The sequence below is a fragment of the Salvelinus fontinalis genome, chromosome 32 (genome assembly GCF_029448725.1).
Source record: "Salvelinus fontinalis isolate EN_2023a chromosome 32, ASM2944872v1, whole genome shotgun sequence".
Taxonomy (NCBI): Eukaryota; Metazoa; Chordata; class Actinopteri; order Salmoniformes; family Salmonidae; genus Salvelinus; species Salvelinus fontinalis.
The window spans coordinates 8,840,000-8,861,629 of NC_074696.1; the positions used below are offsets into that span (position 1 = coordinate 8,840,000).

The following is a 21,630-nucleotide window of genomic DNA, read 5'->3' on the forward strand; positions in this document are numbered from 1 at the left end:
GGTCTGTGGACAGAAAGCAGCACCATTTAGCCAGCTGGTCTGTGGACTGAAAGCAGCACCATTTAGCCAGCAGGACTGTGGACAGAAAGCAGCACCATTTAGCCAGCTGGTCTGTGGACAGAAAGCAGCACCATTTAGCCAGCTGGTCTGTAGACAGAAAGCAGCACCATATAGCCTGCAGGTCTGTGGACAGAAAGCAGCACCATTTAGCCAGCAGGTCTGTGAACAGAAAGCAGCACCATTTAGCCTGCAGGTCTGTGAACAGAAAGCAGCACCATGTAGCCTGCAGGTCTGTGGACAGAAAGCAGCACCATTTAGCCAGCTGGTCTGTGGACAGAAAGCAGCACCATTTAGCCAGCTGGTATATGAAGAGAAAGCAGCACCATTTAGCCAGCAGGTCTGTGGACAGAAAGCAGCACCATTTAGCCAGCTGGTCTGTGAACAGAAAGCAGCACCATTTAGCCAGCTGGTATATGAAGAGAAAGCAGCACCATTTAGCCAGCAGGTCTGTGGACAGAAAGCAGCACCATTTAGCTAGCAGGTCTGTGGACAGAAAGAGGCACCATTTAGCCAGCTGATCTGTGAACAGAAAGCAGCACCATTTAGCCAGCTGGTCTGTGGACAGAAAGCAGCACCATTTAGCCAGCTGGTCTGTGGACTGAAAGCAGCACCATTTAGCCAGCAGGTCTGTGGATAGAAAGCAGCACCATTTAGCCAGCTGGTCTGTGGACAGAAAGCAGCACCATTTAGCCAGCAGGTCTGTGGACAGAAAGCAGCACCATTTAGCTAGCAGGTCTGTGGACAGAAAGAGGCACCATTTAGCCAGCTGATCTGTGAACAGAAAGCAGCACCATTTAGCCAGCTGGTCTGTGAACAGAAAGCAGCACCATATAGCCAGCTCGTCTGTGAACAGAAAGCAGCACCATTTAGCCAGCAGTTCTGTGAACAGAAAGCAGCACCATTAAGCCTGCAGGTCTGTGGACAGAAAGCAGCACCATTTAGCCAGCTGGTATATGAAGAGAAAGCAGCACCATTTAGCCAGCAGGTCTGTGGACAGAAAGCAGCACCATGTAGCCAGCTGGTATATGAAGAGAAAGCAGCACCATTTAGCCTGCAGGTCTGTGAACAGAAAGCAGCACCATTTAGCCAGCAGGTCTGTGGACAGAAAGCAGCACCATTTAGCCAGCTGGTCTGTGGACAGAAAGCAGCACCATTTAGCCAGCTCGTCTGTGGACAGAAAGTAGCACCATTTAGCCAGCTCGTCTGTGGACAGAAAGCAGCACCATTAAGCCAGCTGGTCTGTGGACAGAAAGCAGCACCATTTAGCCAGCTTGTCTGTGGACAGAAAGCAGCACCATTTAGCCAGCTGGTCTGTGGACTGAAAGCAGCACCATTTACCCAGCTGGTCTGTGGACTGAAAGCAGCACCATTTAGCCGGCAGGTCTGTGGACAGAAAGCAGCACCATTAAGCCAGCTGGTCTGTGGACTGAAAGCAGCACCATTAAGCCAGCTGGTCTGTGGACTGAAAGCAGCACAGTGTAGCCAGCTGGTCTGTGGACAGAAAGCAGCACCATGTAGCCTGCTGGTCTGTGGACAGGAAGCAGCACCATTTAGCCTGCAGGTCTGTGGACAGAAAGCATTCAGACGTAGTAAATATCAAACAAGGATTAACGGATTAATAACACCTTTAAATATCCCTCTAATACTCCCTTATGCCGTCCCAAACGGCACCCTACTTCCTATACTGTATAGTGCACATCTGTTGACGAGGGCCCATATTTGGACTTATCCCGTCTCTTCCCTCTCATCAAATGTCATCCATTTCTTCTTCTTCTTCTTCTTCTTCTTCTTCTTCTTCTTCTTCTTCTTCTTCTTCTTCTTCTTCTTCTTCTTCTTCTTCTTCTTCTTCTTCCTCTTCTCTATTATCTCTTCTTCTCTATTCTCTTCTTCTTCTTCTCTATTCTCTTCTTCTTCTCTATTCTTATCTTCTTCTCTATTCTCTTCTTCTTCTTCTTCTCTATTCTCTTCTTCTCTATTCTCTTCTTCTTCTCTATTCTCTTCTTCTTCTTCTCTATTCTCTTCTTCTTCTTCTCTATTCTCTTCTTCTTCTCTATTCTCTTCTTCTTCTTCTTCTCTATTCTCTTCTTCTTCTCTATTCTCGTCTTCTTCTCTATTCTCTTCTTCTTCTTCTCTATTCTCTTCTTCTTCTTCTCTATTCTCTTCTTCTTCTCTATTCTCTTCTTCTTCTTCTTCTCTATTCTCTTCTTCTTCTCTATTCTCGTCTTCTTCTCTATTCTCTTCTTCTTCTTCTCTATTCTCTTCTTCTTCTCTATTCTCTTCTTCTTCTTCTCTATTCTCTTCTTCTTCTCTATTCTCTTCTTCTTCTCTATTTTCCTTCTTCTTCTTCTTCTTCTGTATTCTCTCTTCTTCTTCTTCTGTATTCTCTCTTCTTCTTCTTCTTCTTCTTCTTCTTCTCTATTCTCTTCTTCTTCCTCCTCTCTATTCTGTCTCTTTCACTGGTCTAACTGGGGCTGTGGAAGGAGCTACGGGAGATAAGACCCAGTCACAGACAAAAAACTCCCCACAGACTTTAATCTCTCTTTCCATCCTCTTTCTGTCAAAGTCTGACAGTGTTCTTTCTCCACTAGTCTTCCTCTGTTTGTGTGTGTGTATGTGTGTGTGTGTGTGTGTGTGTGTGTGTGTGTGTGTGTGTGTGTGTGTGTGTGTGTGTGTGTGTGTGTGTGTGTTGTGTGTGTGTGTGTGTGTGTGTGTGTGTGTGTGTGTGTGTGTGTGTGTGTGTGTGTGTGTGTGTGTGTGTGTGTGTGTGTGTGTGTGTGTGTGTGTGTGTGTGTGTGTGTGTGTGTGTGCAGTGAGAGGAGAATCTGGGGACTTACATCCAATTAGGAAGACAGAACCATCTTTACATTCAACCTATATGTGATATTGAGACACACACGTACACACATGTTCACAGACCAAATATAAATGTTATATGGAGCTGCTGCCAGGAAGTGGGGAGATGTTTTTTACATGGGTTCTCCAGAAAAGGTCAGTTACGCCTGCTTGTATTTCACACCAAGTCTCTGTGGAACCTAGTGGTAGTTTATTTTACAGTAGGAATATAGGAAAGTCATATTTTCTCCCTAACTGGTCTCTGGGGTAAATACACTACATGATCAAAAGTATGACACCTGCTTGTCGAACTTCTCATTAGAATATCATGGGCATTAATATAGAGTTTGTCCCCCCCTTTGCTGCTATAACAGCCTCCAGTCTTCTGGGAAGGTTTTCCACTAGATGTTGGAACACTGATGCAGGGACTTGCTTCCATTCAGCCACAAGAGCATTAGTGAGGTCGGGCACTGATGTTGGGCGATTAGGCCTGGCTAAGACACCCCAAACTTTTGAACAGTAATATATATATATATATATTTATATATTTTTTACCTTCACTGTATTTAACTAGGCAAGCCAGTTAGGAACAAATTGGTATTTACAATGACGGCCTTCCCCGATGACAGTGGGCCAACTGTGCACCGTCCTATGGGACTCCCAATCATGTGATACAGCCTGGATTCGAAGCAGGGGCCGTAATGACACCTCTTGCACTGAGATGCAGCGACTTAGACCGCTGTGACACTCGGGAGCCGCAGCTGGGTGGTTTGAGCCCTGAATTCTGATTAGTCGTGGTATATTGGCCATATACCACACCTCCTCGGGCATTATTGCTTTAAATATAACACTTGTAATGTCTTTATCTTTTAAACTCCTTTTTGAGTGCAGTGTTTACTGTCAATTTCTAATATTTTTTGGTTGATGTTGTAAACATGTTTCCTATGTCAATAAAGCCTCTTTGAATATAGACAAAGAATTCAAAAACAAATTATTTAGGAACTTCTGTGCGTGTAATGTTTACTGTACATGTTTGGTTATTTCACTTTTATCTATTTCACTTGCTTTGGCAATGTTAATGTACATTTCCCATGCCAATAAAGCCGAGAGAGAGAGAGAGAGAGAGAGAGAGAGAGAGAGAGAGAGAGAGAGAGAGAGAGAGAGAGCAGAGAACAGACAGGAGTGTTAGAATATTTTATCAAGGGTTAAGATAAATTATTAAATAATTCTACCCAGAGACTTAACCATGAGGATTATTTGTTAGGTAGCATGTAGGGGGGTAGAAAGGAATGTCTGTGTGTGTGCCTAACGAAAACTAAGGGATCATTAACCTATGGTTGAACCACTAAGCTATAACTCTGTGGAGATAAGGGAGAATAGTTCAAGCCCTCTGGGTTTTCCGTATCTGGGGGTGGGAGGGGGGGGGGTGGGGGGCTGGAACTGTCAGCTAAGTGGTAATAAACTGTGGTAAAAGGCTTCAGGAGTGGGGATGTATATCTCACTAGGTCAGGATATTAAACCTCCTCCATGTATATCTCACTAGGTCAGGATATTAAACCTCCTCCATGTATATCTCACTAGGTCAGGATATTAAACCTCCTCCATGTATATCTCACTAGGTCAGGATATTAAACCTCCTCCATGTATATCTCACTAGGTCAGGATATTAAACCTCCTCCATGTATATCTCACTAGGTCAGGATATTAAACCTCCTCCATGTATATCTCACTAGGTCAGGATATTAAACCTCCTCCATGTATATCTCACTAGGTCAGGATATTAAACCTCCTCCATGTATATCTCACTAGTTCAGGATATTAAACCTCCTCCATGTATATCTCACTAGGTCAGGATATTAAACCTCTGCCAGGTATATCTCACTAGGTCAGGATATTATACCTCCGCCATGTATATCTCACTAGGTCAGGGTATTAAACCTCCTCCATGTATATCTCACTAGGTCAGGATACTAAACCTCCTCCATGTATATCTCACTAGGTTAGGATATTAAACCTCCACCATGTATATCTCACTAGGTCAGGGTATTAAACCTCCATGTATATCTCACTAGGTCAGGATATTAAACCTCCTCCATGTATATCTCACTAGGTCAGGATATTAAACCTCCACCATGTATATCTCACTAGGTCAGGATATTAAACCTCCTCCATGTATATCTCACTAGGTCAGGATATTAAACCTCCTCCATGTATATCTCACTAGGTCAGGATATTAAACCTCCACCATGTATATCTCACTAGGTCAGGATATTAAACCTCCTCCATGTATATCTCACTAGGTCAGGATATTAAACCTCCTCCATGTATATCTCACTAGGTCAGGATATTAAACCTCCACCATGTATATCTCACTAGGTCAGGATATTAAACCTCCTCCATGTATATCTCACTAGGTCAGGATATTAAACCTCCTCCATGTATATCTCACTAGGTCAGGATATTAAACCTCCACCATGTATATCTCACTAGGTCAGGATATTAAACCTCCTCCATGTATATCTCACTAGGTCAGGATATTAAACCTCCTCCATGTATATCTCACTAGGTCAGGATATTAAACCTCCTCCATGTATATCTCACTAGGTCAGGATATTAAACCTCCTCCATGTATATCTCACTAGGTCAGGATATTAAACCTCCTCCATGTATATCTCACTAGGTCAGGATATTAAACCTCCTCCATGTATATCTCACTAGGTCAGGATATTAAACCTCCTCCATGTATATCTCACTAGGTCAGGATATTAAACCTCCTCCATGTATATCTCACTAGGTCAGGATATTAAACCTCCTCCATGTATATCTCACTAGTTCAGGATATTAAACCTCCTCCATGTATATCTCACTAGGTCAGGATATTAAACCTCTGCCAGGTATATCTCACTAGGTCAGGATATTATACCTCCGCCATGTATATCTCACTAGGTCAGGGTATTAAACCTCCTCCATGTATATCTCACTAGGTCAGGATACTAAACCTCCTCCATGTATATCTCACTAGGTTAGGATATTAAACCTCCACCATGTATATCTCACTAGGTCAGGGTATTAAACCTCCATGTATATCTCACTAGGTCAGGATATTAAACCTCCTCCATGTATATCTCACTAGGTCAGGATATTAAACCTCCACCATGTATATCTCACTAGGTCAGGATATTAAACCTCCTCCATGTATATCTCACTAGGTCAGGATATTAAACCTCCTCCATGTATATCTCACTAGGTCAGGATATTAAACCTCCACCATGTATATCTCACTAGGTCAGGATATTAAACCTCCTCCATGTATATCTCACTAGGTCAGGATATTAAACCTCCTCCATGTATATCTCACTAGGTCAGGATATTAAACCTCCACCATGTATATCTCACTAGGTCAGGATATTAAACCTCCTCCATGTATATCTCACTAGGTCAGGATATTAAACCTCCTCCATGTATATCTCACTAGGTCAGGATATTAAACCTCCACCATGTATATCTCACTAGGTCAGGATATTAAACCTCCTCCATGTATATCTCACTAGGTCAGGATATTAAACCTCCTCCATGTATATCTCACTAGGTCAGGATATTAAACCTCCTCCATGTATATCTCACTAGGTCAGGATATTAAACCTCCTCCATGTATATCTCACTAGGTCAGGATATTAAACCTCCTCCATGTATATCTCACTAGGTCAGGATATTAAACCTCCTCCATGTATATCTCACTAGGTCAGGATATTAAACCTCCTCCATGTATATCTCACTAGGTCAGGATAAATTCTTATATATATTTTCAAAGAAGCTTGGATCATCATTATTCGGACCGTATAGGTTGATAAGCCATATCTGTTTATTGTCCAATAACATATTTAAAATAATCCATCTACCTTGAGGATCTGCTTGGACAATTTGCACATTTGGATCAAAATTATTATTAATTAAAACCATCACCCCTTTTGAATTTCTTTGCCCATGGGAGAAGTATATTTCACCCCTCCAGTTCTTTTACCACAAAACTTAATCTAAAACTGTTGAATGGGTTTCCTGTACCATGATATTTGCATTGCTACTAAGTAAACCTCCAATTGGTCCCTATACTATTCCACCTGCTAAAAGCCCTCCTCATCCCGAGTTGGGTTGTCATCCCAATGCCCGGCAGACCACCCACGACCCCCTGTATCCCATAGCCCTGAACCAACTGGGATCCATCCTTTGAAAAGAGCACACAGTGCCATTTACCGAATTGAAGTAGATCAACTGCCAAATGCATTTCCATCGCCCTCACCTCAATTTGTATTACATATAGCTGTGGATCATCCTCTATAGTCCCTAACATCTTTTACTCCTTCGCAACAGTTGTGGGATACACACATACACCCACACACACTCAACCCTTACCCCCACACAACCATAAGCTCACTTTCTCAACAATTGCACCAACCCAGAGCCCAACTCAAGATAGATCTTGATTTACAAATGCACTTGCAGTTGCATGAGAAGGCCTGCAAGACTGTGCAAGAAATGGGCAAACATTTTGAGATTTTATTTACCATTGTCACATCCTAGATGATGGAGGTCAAATGTACACCTTTTCCCTGAAACATCCACAATACGGTCACCCGTATTGACCATATTCCCAAGCATCTCCATGCAGTCCGATTTAGATTTTGTGCCACTAGGGTCACAATAATTTACCCCTCTCTGAATGTCCGAGTGTGACCCCCTCCCCATGGGTTACTGCAGCTAGTGTTGCCAGCACTGTCACTGCCTGGGTGGGGGCACCCCACCGGAATCCCCACCGGCTCGGTACAAGGTCGTCAAGGTTCTCATTAGCAGCTTGGAGAATGTCCTTGTGTAGTATGCTCTCCCTTTAGGGGGCTTTGGCTTTGCAGGACCAACCCTGCCAAGCAGGCTCAGAATCTTGACGGGGCAGTGCTGCTCTTGGTCTCTGACCTCATTTTGGCTGCATACAGACCGCTGACAGCAGGCACATAAAACAGTTAGGGACTTCTTAGTATCTGGGTCATTCAGGTGGGTGTCTAGGGTATAGGGTCATGGACCGTACCATTAAAATAGGATCATAAATTAATAATTAGATATAATTTATTTGAAAAATGTAGTTCCCCATGGTAGGACAATAAAAAATCAAATGTATCATTTATTTTAAAACTGTTCCACCATGATAGGACAATAAATAAATAAGACGCATAATTCATTATAAAAGTATATCCATCATTTGAACAACATTGAAAGCCCTCTCATACCCGGCTCACAGCGATACATTGACTATGGGATATGCAACCATTTCATTACTCACTCTCTCAACTTTCCAAACATAACAAATACAATTTAAATAAACACACACCACACCATCCACACATACTGTGCCTCCTGTTTACTTAGTTTCTATCTTCACTATGTTGAATTAGTGCTTGGTGTCCAATTAGTTATATGTGAAGATATATAAAAATGCAATACTTTTTATTGTATTGTTACAATCCATAACCGGGCTAGAATTGTGTTTATTTTCCTCATCTATGAGAACTTTGTATTTTTTTTTTTAATAACCATGGAGTAGTCTTTGTGTTTCTGAACAACTGGTTTTCAATATATAGTTTATCAACGACGAGAGCTACTCGTTTCCCTTTTAATCTATTTTCTTTTAAAATTGGATACAGAACTTTGCACCGTTCTGCAATTTCTTTCGGAAACTGATCATTCATGACAATTTTGGTCCCAGCAAGTCTTTTACCCAGGCTTTTAACCATTATTTTATCTTTAAATGAAGCAAATTTGGCAACGACTGGGCGTTCGAAGCGGTGTACACGTCAAGTTGGATTTTGTCGATAACTTCGCATGGGATCTGAAGTGCTGTAAGGAGGAACTCTCTAACTACAGATTCAGGAACTTCCCCTTCTTTCTCCTGGATACCTGTAAGTACCAGATTCTCTCTCATTGATCTAGTATTTATGTCCAGTAAGGCTTCCCTCAGAACGGTGTTCTCCTTTTTAATTTCATTCATTTCGGTTTCAATCTTATTGACTGTCCCTTTTAGCTTGTGTGTTTCCTTCTCCAAATGTCACAGCTTTTTCATCACTCATCTCGAGGCTTACCTTCAACTCTTATTTATCCTTACTAACTAATTCAAGTATACCCAGTTTGTAATTTATTGATTTTAACAGATCCGTTTCGACCTTTACCATTCCCGGTGGTGAAAATATTAAATCGTCTGTGTCTGTAGAAGAGTCACGTTTGCGTTTTGAAATCGGTTGCCCTGTCTTACTCTCCATCATGTTTGGGTGTTGCTTGTTTTCGTAATGTTTGTCGATAAATGTCTTAAGATTGGTTTTTTGTTATTATCCAGATTGAAGGTTATCACCCACCATATTATGTAGTGCTAATATTTTAGTCTAACTTGCCGATATTGAATATTACGTTTTATCTTGAGGTGCTCTACATAATTTCGTTCAGTCCGCCACAGTATGTACCTGTGCACGTAACATTAAGACTTTAATCTTTATCAAATATCATAAAAACATTCTACTGTTTGAATTTTTGACAAATGTATCGCGCAATAATTTATTATTATAATTATTAAATTAACAGTAGTATCGTATTCGCGTCCCCTAGCGTCCGTGGGAAACAGTGGGATCAAATGTGTCATCTCTCGCCCTCCGTATTTCTCATGACGACATATTGTCTGTGAAGAGCAAATTCTGGAAAGCCAAGAGAGAAAGAGGATTACTATTTATTCCTGAACAATACACGAAGTATCTGTCATTTAAGATAAAAAAAAAATGGGTAAGTTACGATGTTGTGTTTCTAGGCCGTGTTATGATCGTGTGCTTCATACACGGGGCGAGAGAATACGTTCTTGTCAAATCCCTACTAGCTAAGTTAACTCCCTAGTTGACGTAGCTAGCAAGCCGAAAATGATTGTTTATAATATCGGAATGATATGGGTGTTTGTCTACAAATTGCCACCTTTCCTGGTAAAGTATTAGGTTGTTCTAGACGACGTTTCCTTCAAGAAAGTAACGTTAGAGACAGCGTTATAAGCTAATTTAGCAATTTCAACAGCTAACGTTACATGCATCGTCTGTTAGCTAGTAAGCTTTTTTGCTGTGTTAGAAGGTAACGTTAGCATGGAAGCTAACTAGTACGCAGGTCGTTAGCCATATAACGTTAACAGGTTTTGCTAGTTAACTGTCAATTTAACTAGATACTGCAGTTAGCAACCAGTCATACCACTGGTACGTTTGTATTGACACTGAGTTAACTAGGGCGGGCCACACCTACGTAATTTTTTGTTGTTGACAAGCTAACGTTAACCATCGTAACGTTAACTAGTTGGCTAGTTAGCTATCTAGCTAGCTACATTTACTCAAACGTTGCTACCACATAAGGTTCATAACTGAACTAACTTAGCTTGCTCGCTAGCTATCGTACTCCATTGAATTTAATGAATTGTCACATTTGTGTCACAAGACTGTGACCCAAGTGATGACTGCTGCTCAAGACCGCTAGCTAGCCAGAAGTTATTTCTAGTATATTTTATTTTGGACTCAATGTTAGCCACATGTCAAAACTCAGACACGTGGAAAAAGGCTCACTTTCTATTGATAGTGTAATTGAGATGTCTCAACTATTTAGGCAGGGAGGAGTCAGTTGTTTACTTCTAGTTTGAGAGGGGGCAATGATAGAAAATACTGGAAGTGTGTGTGTGTGTCCAGTAGAGAGAACTAGCATTATCACCTACCTATATGAGTATCATCACTTTTTTTCAGGTTCTCGTTGTCCTCAACATATCTGACCCCCTTCTCACTTGCTGCTGCTTCTTCTCTCTCCAACTTCCCTTCTCTCCACTGACTAGTAGTGTTACCCTCTGACCACTGACTAGTAGTGTTACACTCTCTCCACTGACTAGTAGTGTTACCCTCTCTCCACTGACTAGTAGTGTTACCCTCTGACCACTGACTAGTAGGGATTCCCTCTGACCGCTGACTAGTAGCGTTACCCTCTGACCACTGACTAGTAGCGATTCCCTCTGACTGCTGACTAGGAGCGTTTCCCTCTGACCGCTGACTAGTAGCGTTTCCCTCTGACCGCTGACTAGTAGTGTTACCCTCTGACCACTGACTAGTAGTGATTCCCTCTGACCACTGACCAGTAGCGTTTCCCTCTGACCGCTGACTAGTAGCGTTTCCCGCTGACTAGTAGCGTTTCCCGCTGACTAGTAGCGTTTCCCGCTGACTAGTAGCGTTTCCCGCTGACTAGTAGCGTTTCCCGCTGACTAGTAGCGTTTCCCGCTGACTAGTAGCGTTTCCCGCTGACTAGTAGCGTTTCCCGCTGACTAGTAGCGTTTCCCGCTGACTAGTAGCGTTTCCCGCTGACTAGTAGCGTTTCCCGCTGACTAGTAGCGTTTCCCGCTGACTAGTAGCGTTTCCCGCTGACTAGTAGCGTTTCCCGCTGACTAGTAGCGTTTCCCTCTGACCGCTGACCAGTAGCGTTTCCCTCTGACCGCTGACCAGTAGCGTTTCCCTCTGACCGCTGACTAGTAGCGTTTCCCTCTGACCGCTGACTAGTAGCGTTTCCCTCTGACCGCTGACTAGTAGCGTTTCCCTCTGACCGCTGACTAGCAGCGTTTCCCTCTGACCGCTGACTAGCAGCGTTTCCCGCTGACTAGTAGCGTTTCCCGCTGACTAGTAGCGTTTCCCGCTGACTAGTAGCGTTTCCCGCTGACTAGTAGCGTTTCCCGCTGACTAGTAGCGTTTCCCTCTGACCGCTGACTAGCAGCGTTTCCCTCTGACCGCTGACTAGCAGCGTTTCCCGCTGACTAGTAGCGTTTCCCGCTGACTAGTAGCGTTTCCCGCTGACTAGTAGCGTTTCCCGCTGACTAGGAGCGTTTCCCGCTGACTAGGAGCGTTTCCCGCTGACTAGGAGCGTTTCCCGCTGACTAGGAGCGTTTCCCGCTGACTAGTAGCGTTTCCCGCTGACCGCTGACTAGTAGCGTTTCCCTCTGACCGCTGACTAGTAGCGTTTCCCTCTGACCGCTGACTAGTAGCGTTTCCCTCTGACCGCTGACTAGTAGCGTTTCCCGTTGACTAGTAGCGTTTCCCTCTGACCGCTGACTAGTAGCGTTTCCCTCTGACCGCTGACTAGTAGCGTTTCCCGTTGACTAGTAGCGTTTCCCTCTGACCGCTGACTAGTAGCGTTTCCCTCTGACCGCTGACTAGTAGCGTTTCCCTCTGACCGCTGACTAGTAGCGTTTCCCTCTGACCGCTGACTAGTAGCGTTTCCCTCTGACCGCTGACTAGTAGCGTTTCCCTCTGACCGCTGACTAGGAGCGTTTCCCTCTGACCGCTGACTAGGAGCGTTTCCCTCTGACCGCTGACTAGTAGCGTTTCCCTCTGACCGCTGACTAGTAGCGTTTCCCTCTGACCGCTGACTAGTAGCGTTTCCCTCTGACCGCTGACTAGTAGCGTTTCCCTCTGACCGCTGACTAGTTGCGTTTCCCTCTGACCGCTGACTAGTAGCGTTTCCCTCTGACCGCTGACTAGTAGCGTTTCCCTCTGACCGCTGACTAGTAGCGTTTCCCTCTGACCGCTGACTAGTAGCGTTTCCCTCTGACCGCTGACTAGTAGCGTTTCCCTCTGACCGCTGACTAGTAGCGTTTCCCTCTGACCGCTGACTAGTAGCGTTTCCCTCTGACCGCTGACTAGTAGCGTTTCCCTCTGACCGCTGACTAGTAGCGTTTCCCTCTGACCGCTGACTAGTAGCGTTTCCCTCTGACCGCTGACTAGTAGCGTTTCCCTCTGACCGCTGACTAGTAGCGTTTCCCTCTGACCGCTGACTAGTAGCGTTTCCCTCTGACCGCTGACTAGTAGCGTTTCCCTCTGACCGCTGACTAGTAGCGTTTCCCTCTGACCGCTGACTAGTAGCGTTGACCGCTGACTAGTAGCGTTGACCGCTGACTAGTAGCGTTTCCCGCTGACTAGTAGCGTTTCCCGCTGACTAGTAGCGTTTCCCGCTGACTAGTAGCGTTTCCCGCTGACTAGTAGCGTTTCCCGCTGACTAGTAGCGTTTCCCGCTGACTAGTAGCGTTTCCCGCTGACTAGTAGCGTTTCCCGCTGACTAGTAGCGTTTCCCGCTGACTAGTAGCGTTTCCCGCTGACTAGTAGCGTTTCCCGCTGACTAGTAGCGTTTCCCGCTGACTAGTAGCGTTTCCCGCTGACTAGTAGCGTTTCCCGCTGACTAGTAGCGTTTCCCGCTGACTAGTAGCGTTTCCCGCTGACTAGTAGCGTTTCCCTCTGACCGCTGACTAGTAGCGTTTCCCTCTGACCGCTGACTAGTAGCGTTTCCCTCTGACCGCTGACTAGTAGCGTTTCCCTCTGACCGCTGACTAGTAGCGTTTCCCGCTGACTAGTAGCGTTTCCCGCTGACTAGTAGCGTTTCCCGCTGACTAGTAGCGTTTCCCGCTGACTAGTAGCGTTTCCCGCTGACTAGTAGCGTTTCCCGCTGACTAGTAGCGTTTCCCGCTGAAGAGTAGCGTTTCCCGCTGACTAGTAGCGTTTCCCGCTGACTAGTAGCGTTTCCCGCTGACTAGTAGCGTTTCCCGCTGACTAGTAGCGTTTCCCGCTGACTAGGAGCGTTTCCCGCTGACTAGGAGCGTTTCCCGCTGACTAGGAGCGTTTCCCGCTGACTAGGAGCGTTTCCCGCTGACTAGGAGCGTTTCCCTCTGACCGCTGACTAGTAGCGTTTCCCTCTGACCGCTGACTAGTAGCGTTTCCCTCTGACCGCTGACTAGTAGCGTTTCCCTCTGACCGCTGACTAGTAGCGTTTCCCTCTGACCGCTGACTAGTAGCGTTTCCCTCTGACCGCTGACTAGTAGCGTTTCCCTCTGACCGCTGACTAGTAGCGTTTCCCGCTGACTAGTAGCGTTTCCCGCTGACTAGTAGCGTTTCCCGCTGACCAGTAGCGTTTCCCTCTGACCGCTGACCAGTAGCGTTTCCCTCTGACCGCTGACTAGTAGCGTTTCCCGCTGACTAGTAGCGTTTCCCTCTGACCGCTGACCAGTAGCGTTTCCCGCTGACTAGTAGCGTTTCCCTCTGACCGCTGACTAGTAGCGTTTCCCTCTGACCGCTGACTAGTAGCGTTTCCCTCTGACCGCTGACTAGTAGCGTTTCCCTCTGACCGCTGACTAGTAGCGTTTCCCTCTGACCGCTGACTAGTAGCGTTTCCCTCTGACCGCTGACTAGTAGCGTTTCCCTCTGACCGCTGACTAGTAGCGTTTCCCTCTGACCGCTGACTAGTAGCGTTTCCCTCTGACCGCTGACTAGTAGCGTTTCCCGCTGACTAGTAGCGTTTCCCGCTGACTAGTAGCGTTTCCCGCTGACTAGTAGCGTTTCCCGCTGACTAGTAGCGTTTCCCGCTGACTAGTAGCGTTTCCCGCTGACTAGTAGCGTTTCCCGCTGACTAGTAGCGTTTCCCGCTGACTAGTAGCGTTTCCCTCTGACCGCTGACTAGTAGCGTTTCCCTCTGACCGCTGACTAGTAGCGTTTCCCGCTGACTAGTAGCGTTTCCCGCTGACTAGTAGCGTTTCCCGCTGACTAGTAGCGTTTCCCGCTGACTAGTAGCGTTTCCCGCTGACTAGGAGCGTTTCCCGCTGACTAGGAGCGTTTCCCGCTGACTAGGAGCGTTTCCCGCTGACTAGGAGCGTTTCCCGCTGACTAGGAGCGTTTCCCGCTGACTAGGAGCGTTTCCCGCTGACTAGGAGCGTTTCCCGCTGACTAGGAGCGTTTCCCGCTGACTAGGAGCGTTTCCCTCTGACCGCTGACTAGGAGCGTTTCCCTCTGACCGCTGACTAGTAGCGTTTCCCTCTGACCGCTGACTAGTAGCGTTTCCCTCTGACCGCTGACTAGTAGCGTTTCCCTCTGAACGCTGACTAGTAGCGTTTCCCTCTGACCGCTGACTAGTAGCGTTTCCCTTCTGACCGCTGACTAGTAGCGTTTCCCTTCTGACCGCTGACTAGTAGCGTTTCCCTTCTGACCGCTGACTAGTAGCGTTTCCCTTCTGACCGCTGACTAGTAGCGTTTCCCTCTGACCGCTGACTAGTAGCGTTTCCCTCTGACCGCTGACTAGTAGCGTTTCCCTCTGACCGCTGACTAGTAGCGTTTCCCTCTGACCGCTGACTAGTAGCGTTTCCCTCTGACCGCTGACTAGTAGCGTTTCCCTCTGACCGCTGACTAGTAGCGTTTCCCGCTGACTAGTAGCGTTTCCCGCTGACTAGTAGCGTTTCCCTCTGACCGCTGACTAGTAGCGTTTCCCGCTGACTAGTAGCGTTTCCCGCTGACTAGTAGCGTTTCCCGCTGACTAGTAGCGTTTCCCGCTGACCAGTAGCGTTTCCCTCTGACCGCTGACCAGTAGCGTTTCCCTCTGACCGCTGACTAGTAGCGTTTCCCGCTGACTAGTAGCGTTTCCCTCTGACCGCTGACCAGTAGCGTTTCCCGCTGACTAGTAGCGTTTCCCGCTGACCGCTGACTAGTAGCGTTTCCCGCTGACCGCTGACCAGTAGCGTTTCCCTCTGACCGCTGACCAGTAGCGTTTCCCGCTGACCGCTGACCAGTAGCGTTTCCCGCTGACCGCTGACTAGTAGCGTTTCCCGCTGACCGCTGACTAGTAGCGTTCTCCACATATCTAACTGTCCTTCACTTGCTCTCCCTCACTCTCTCTGCACTTTTAAAGGTGGTTAGATTCATCATGCATGAGCTATCATGTTGTTATCAGACAGTTGCCCTTGTGTTGAGTGGCTCACTTCTCCTCTGGTCAAACCGGTTTGTACTCACTGAGCAACATCAACATGCCAATCGCCCTCTGTGCTGTGTGTGTTTCAAGAGTTCAAGTTGTGTTAATCATATGTACATGGTAGAGGTCGACCGATTATGATTTTTCAATGCCGATACCGATTATTGGAGGACCGAAAAAGCCGATACCGATTAATCACCCCCCCCAAAAGAATATATTTATTCATTTATTTGTAATAATGACAATTATAACAATACTGAACGAACACTTTTATTTTATTCATTAATTATTATAATACATCAATCAAATCAATTTAGCCTCAAATAAATAATGAAACATGTTCAATTTGTTTTAAATAATGCAAAAACAATGTGTTGGAGAAGAAAGTAAAAGTGCAATATGTGCCATGTAAGAAAAGCTAACGTTTAAGTTCCTTGCTCAGAACATGAGAACATATGAAAACTGGTGGTTCCTTTTAACATGAGTCTTCAATATTCCCAGGTATGAAGTTTTAGGTTGTAGTTATTATAGGAATTATAGGACTATTTCTCTCTCTACCATTTGTATTTCATTAAGCTTTGACTATTGGATGTTCTTATAGGCACTTTAGTATTGTCAGTGTAACAGTATAGCTTCCGTCCCTCTCCTCGCCCCTACCTGGGCTCGAACCAGGAACACATCGAAAACATCCAGCCTCGAAGCAGCGTTACCCATCGCTCCACAAAAGCCGCGGCCCTTGCAGAGCAAGGGGAACAACTACTCCAAGTCTCAGAGCGAGTGACGTTTGAAACGCTATTAGTGCGCACCCCGCTAACTAGCTAACCATTTCACATCGGTTACACCAGCCTAATCTCGGGAGTTGATAGGCTTGAAGTCTACTCTTGATAGGCCGCAGCCCGTCTGGTGTTCAACCTTCCCAAGTTCTCTCACGTCACCCCGCTCCTCCGCTCTCTCCACTGGCTTCCAGTTGAAACTCGCGTCCGCTACAAGACCATGGTGCTTGCCTACGGAGCTGTGAGGGGAACGGCACCTCCGTACCTTCAGGCTCTGATTAGGCCCTACACCCAAACAAGGGCACTGCGTTCATCCACCTCTGGCCTGCTCGCCTCCCTACCTCTGAGGAAGTACAGTTCCCGCTCAGCCCAGTCAAAACTGTTCGCTGCTCTGGCCCCCCAATGGTGGAACAAACTCCCTCACGACGCCAGGTCAGCGGAGTCAATCACCACCTTCCGGAGACACCTGAAACCCCACCTCTTTAAGGAATACCTAGGATAGGATAAAGTAATTCTTCTAACCCCCCCCCCCCCCCCCCCCTAAAATATTTAGATGCACTATTGTAAAGTGGATGTTCCACTGGATATAAGGTGAATGCACCAATTTGTAAGTGGCTCTGGATAAGAGCGTCTGCTAAATGACTTAAATGTAAATGTAAATAAACAGCTGCTGGCAAACGCACGAAAGTGCTGTTTGAATCAATGCTTACGAGCCTGCTGCTGCCAACCACCGCTCAGTCAGACTGCTCTATCAAATATCAAATCATAGACCTAATTATAACATAATAACACACAGAAATACCAGCCTTTGGTCATTAATATGGTCGAATCCGGAAACTATAATTTCGAAAAATCAAGACGTTTATTCTTTCAGTGAAATACGGAACCGTTTCGTATTTTATCTAACGGTTGGCATCCATAAGTCTAAATATTCCTGTTACATTGCAGAACCTTCAATGTTATGTCATAATTACGTAAAATTCTGGCAAATTAGTTCGCAAAGAGCCAGGCGGCCCAAACTGTTGCATATACTCTGACTCTGCGTGCAATGAACGCAAGAGAAGTGACACAATTTCACCTGGTTAATATTGCCTGCTAACCTGGATTTCCTTTAGCTAAATATGCAGGTTTAAAAAATATATACTTCTGTGTATTCATTTTAAGAAAGGCATTGATGTTTAAGGTTAGGTACACGTTGGAGCAACGACAGTCCTTTTTCGCGAATGTGCACTGGATCGATTATATGCAACGCAGGGCACGCTAGATAAACTAGTAATATCATCAAACATGTGTAGTTATAACTAGTGATTATGATTGATTTTTTTTATAACTAAGTTTAATGCTAGCTAGCAACTTACCTTGGCTTCTTACTGCATTCGCGTAACAGGCGGGCTCCTCGTGAGGCAGGTGGTTAGAGCGATGGACTAGTTAACCGTAAGGTTGCAAGATTAAATTCCTGAGCTGACAAGGTTAAAATCTGTTCTGCCCCTGAACAAGGCAGTTAACCCACTGTTCCCCGGTAGGCCGTCATTGAAAATAAGAATGTGTTCTTAACTGACTTGCCTAGTTAAATAAAGGTGTAAAAAAACTATATATATATATATATATATATATATATATATATATATATATATATATATATATATATATATATATACTGCCCCAAAAAATAAAGGGAACACTTAAACAACACAATGTAACTCCAAGTCAATCACACTTCTGTGAAATCAAACTGTCCACTTAGGAAGCAACACTGATTGACAATAAATTTCACATGCTGTTGTGCAAATGGAATAGACAAAAGGTGGAAATTATAGGCAATTAGCAAGACACCCCCAAAAAAGGAGTGATTCTGCAGGTGGTGACCACAGACCACTTCTCAGTTCCTATGGTTCCTGGCTGATGTTTTGGTCACTTTTGAATGCTGGCGGTGCTCTCACTCTAGTGGTAGCATGAGACAGAGTCTACAACCCACACAAGTGGCTCTGGCTCTGGCTGGAGGTCATTTTGCAGGGCGCTGGCAGTGTACCTCCTTGCACAAAGGCGGAGGTAGCGGTCCTGCTGCTGGGTTGTTGCCCTCCTACGGCCTCCTCCACGTCTCCTGATGTACTGGCCTGTCTCCTGGTAGCGCCTCCATGCTCTGGACACTACGCTGACAGACACAGCAAACCTTTTTGCCACAGCTCACATTGATGTGCCATCCTGGATGAACTGCACTACCTGAGCCACTTGTGTGGGTTGTAGACTCCGTCTCATGCTACCACTAGAGTGAGAGCACCGCCAGCATTCAAAAGTGACCAAAACATCAGCCAGGAACCATAGGAACTGAGAAGTGGTCTGTGGTCACCACCTGCAGAATCACTCCTTTTTTGGGGTGTCTTGCTAATTGCCTATAATTTCCACCTTTTGTCTATTCCATTTGCACAACAGCATGTGAAATGTATTGTCAATCAGTGTTGCTTCCTAAGTGGACAGTTTGATTTCACAGAAGTGTGATTGACTTGGAGTTACATTGTGTTGTTTAAGTGTTCCCTTTATTTTTTTGAGCAGTGTATATTTTTTTTAAATCGGTGTCCAAAATTACCGATTTCCGATTGTTATGAAAACTTGAAATCGGCCCTAATTAATCGGCCATTCCGGTTAATCGGTTGAGCTCTACCAGATACTGACTGGTTTTCTGATCCACACCCCTACTTTTTTTTTTTTTTTTTTTTAAAGGTGTCTGTGACCAACAGATGCATATCTGTATTCCCAGTTGTGATATCTGTAGATTAGGGCCTAATGAATTTATTTCGATTTACAGATTTATTATTTTTCCTTACGAACTGTAACTCAGTAAAATCATTGAATTAGTTTATTTTTGTTTAGTATACATGATGTAGACTATGGTAAATAGAGTATCGTACATGGTTATTCTGTAGCCCGTAGACTGGAGACCAAATGTATTAATTACAATTTCATGAGACAGACACCTTTTTTAAAATCATTATGACGTACCCTTTTCTTAAAGATAAGGTCAAATAAAGGGATAGTTTTTTGTTAGCTTTATATTTTTTAAATAAATGAACCGAAAAAAGGCGTCGGATAATATAAAGCGCTCTATAACAATGCTTTAACTCCGTGATGCCTTGTGCTAGAAACGAGATTTAAAATGCCCAGGTGACTGACTGGGGGTTATGTTGATTGGTTTCTGAAGCTGAGCTGCGGCCTTCAGTATTCGAGGAGACAAAAGAATGACTCATATTCTGTCCCTTTTTTTCCCTTTTTTTCCCACTTTTTCACTTTCTGAAAAGAGAGGTTTAAACCCGGGCAGCTTTTAGGGAAGCGTTTCTCTTGTTGGGTTAAGCAACGGACGAGTTAGCCAGCAGTTGAAGCTTTACATTTTCATGCGTCGGGCAAGCTTCTGTCTGGGTGGAAGGTTACTTTTTGCCACCGTTTCCGTTGCAAGCAAGACACTCTGGTTTTACATTGGAGAAATATGTCGAGAATGCCTTTTCTCTGTCCATTCTTCCCTGAAACTTCTATTTTCATTATTCACCTTTTTTCCTTTTTGTCTTTTTCAGAGCGACATTTTCTATTTTTATTGCAACCTGTTTTTCCTAATCAACACACAAAGTAAGAAAAAAATATATATAATAAGAGACCATTGATAAAAATCACCAATGTATTCAGATTGAAAATATAATGATATGTTTCTGACATTGAACTGAATCTATAGCCTACTAACCGGATGTGTTTTAATGAATTCAGCTGCTATTATGTTCTGACAACCTACTAGCTGAGAACAAAATTGTCCCCATGACAAACCTATTACCGCCCCCTGCTATACACTATCCTAGTTTAGCGGGGATAGAAGTAGTGATGGCTAGCCTAGGGCGGCAGAACGTACTGGTCCTCTCTGCTTCAGATGTGTGCACCCGCAGGAGATCCCGTACCGGGAAGAAATTAAATCTACTTTCTACTTGCAAATAGGACTTGTGCAGATCGATCAAGATGACGAAACATAAGCATTAGGACCAAGCGGAGGAGGAATTCAGAGGGTCGGACACGAGGCGTATGTAGCAGGGGCTCCTAACGATCATGGATTACAAAAAGAAAAGCCATCCACATCTTACGGTCACCAACGCCACCCTACCGGATGTGCTAAATACCCTTTTTCCTCAAGATTAGAGCAGAATGACCCTGAGCTGCCGAGGAGAACCCAAGATCACAACGTGATGACAATGCTACACCCGGTCTACACTGAGGACATATGGAAGCCATTCAAACGTGTTACCCCCCCTCGCAAGACTGCCAGCCCAGACGGCAACCCTTAGCCCCGGCCCTCAGAGCATGTGCAGACCAGTTGGCTGTTGTGTTCTCTGACATTTAAAAAAAAAAATCTCTCACAAGCTCAAGTGGCTATTCCAACCTGCTTCAAATGTCCACTATCATCCCTGTGCCCAATAAAGGGAAAGGGAACTGAATGACTACCGACCAGTAGCATTCTTCTGTCATCATAAAGTGCTTCGCTAGTCAAACCTGTGAGGATCTGCAGAGAAGAATGGGAGAAACTCCCTGAATACAGGTGTGCCAAGCTTGTAGCATCAAGACTCGAGGCTGTAATCGCTACAAAAGGTGCTTCAACAAAGTACTGAGTTAAAGGGTCTGAATACTTATGTAAATGTCATATCTGGTTTTTTTTTATACATTTGCAAACATGTCTTAACCTGTTTTTGCTGTTAAGTTCTGTTCTTCCTTCAGACAAGCATGCGTTTCAACTTTGTTCATTTGCACAATGCCTCGCGTTAACTTTCGGTTGTAAATGTCCAAACTCACCAAAAACGACAATTCGGTAGCAGGATTGCCTGTCTTTTGTATTTCGTTTATTTTTTATTTGTGCTCATTAGCATATTTTAACAGCCTCCATGGAAATTCACTGTTACTTGTGCTCATTTTATTAGCATTCTGGTAATAGATGCTCAATGGGCTTTTTTATGTTTGTTTTCTGGCGCCCCCTTGTGTATTAAGCAGGTAATAGCGTAAATCTGGGACAAGGGAAGGACTGTATGACGATATGAACATCTGCATACCGCCCAGCCCTAACTGTCTCCCGAGTGGCTCAGCGGTCTAAGGCACTGCATCTCAGTGCCCGGGGCTTCACTACAGA

The 21,630-nt window shown here is 44.8% G+C and overlaps 1 protein-coding gene across 2 annotated transcripts in view; it reads left to right on the forward strand.

The window, feature by feature from the left end:
• Positions 1-9,567: 9,567 nt before the first annotated feature.
• Positions 9,568-21,630, forward strand: part of LOC129830688 (importin subunit alpha-7) — a 46,923-nt gene continuing 34,860 nt past the window's right edge. For both annotated transcript variants that reach the window (XR_008755621.1, XM_055893295.1), the window contains exon 1: positions 9,568-9,705. Coding sequence is in view for 1 of the 2 variants with exons in the window: in XM_055893295.1 (XP_055749270.1) it covers positions 9,702-9,705 (4 nt within the window). In the remaining variant the exon portion in view is untranslated. The remainder of the gene's footprint in view (positions 9,706-21,630) is intronic.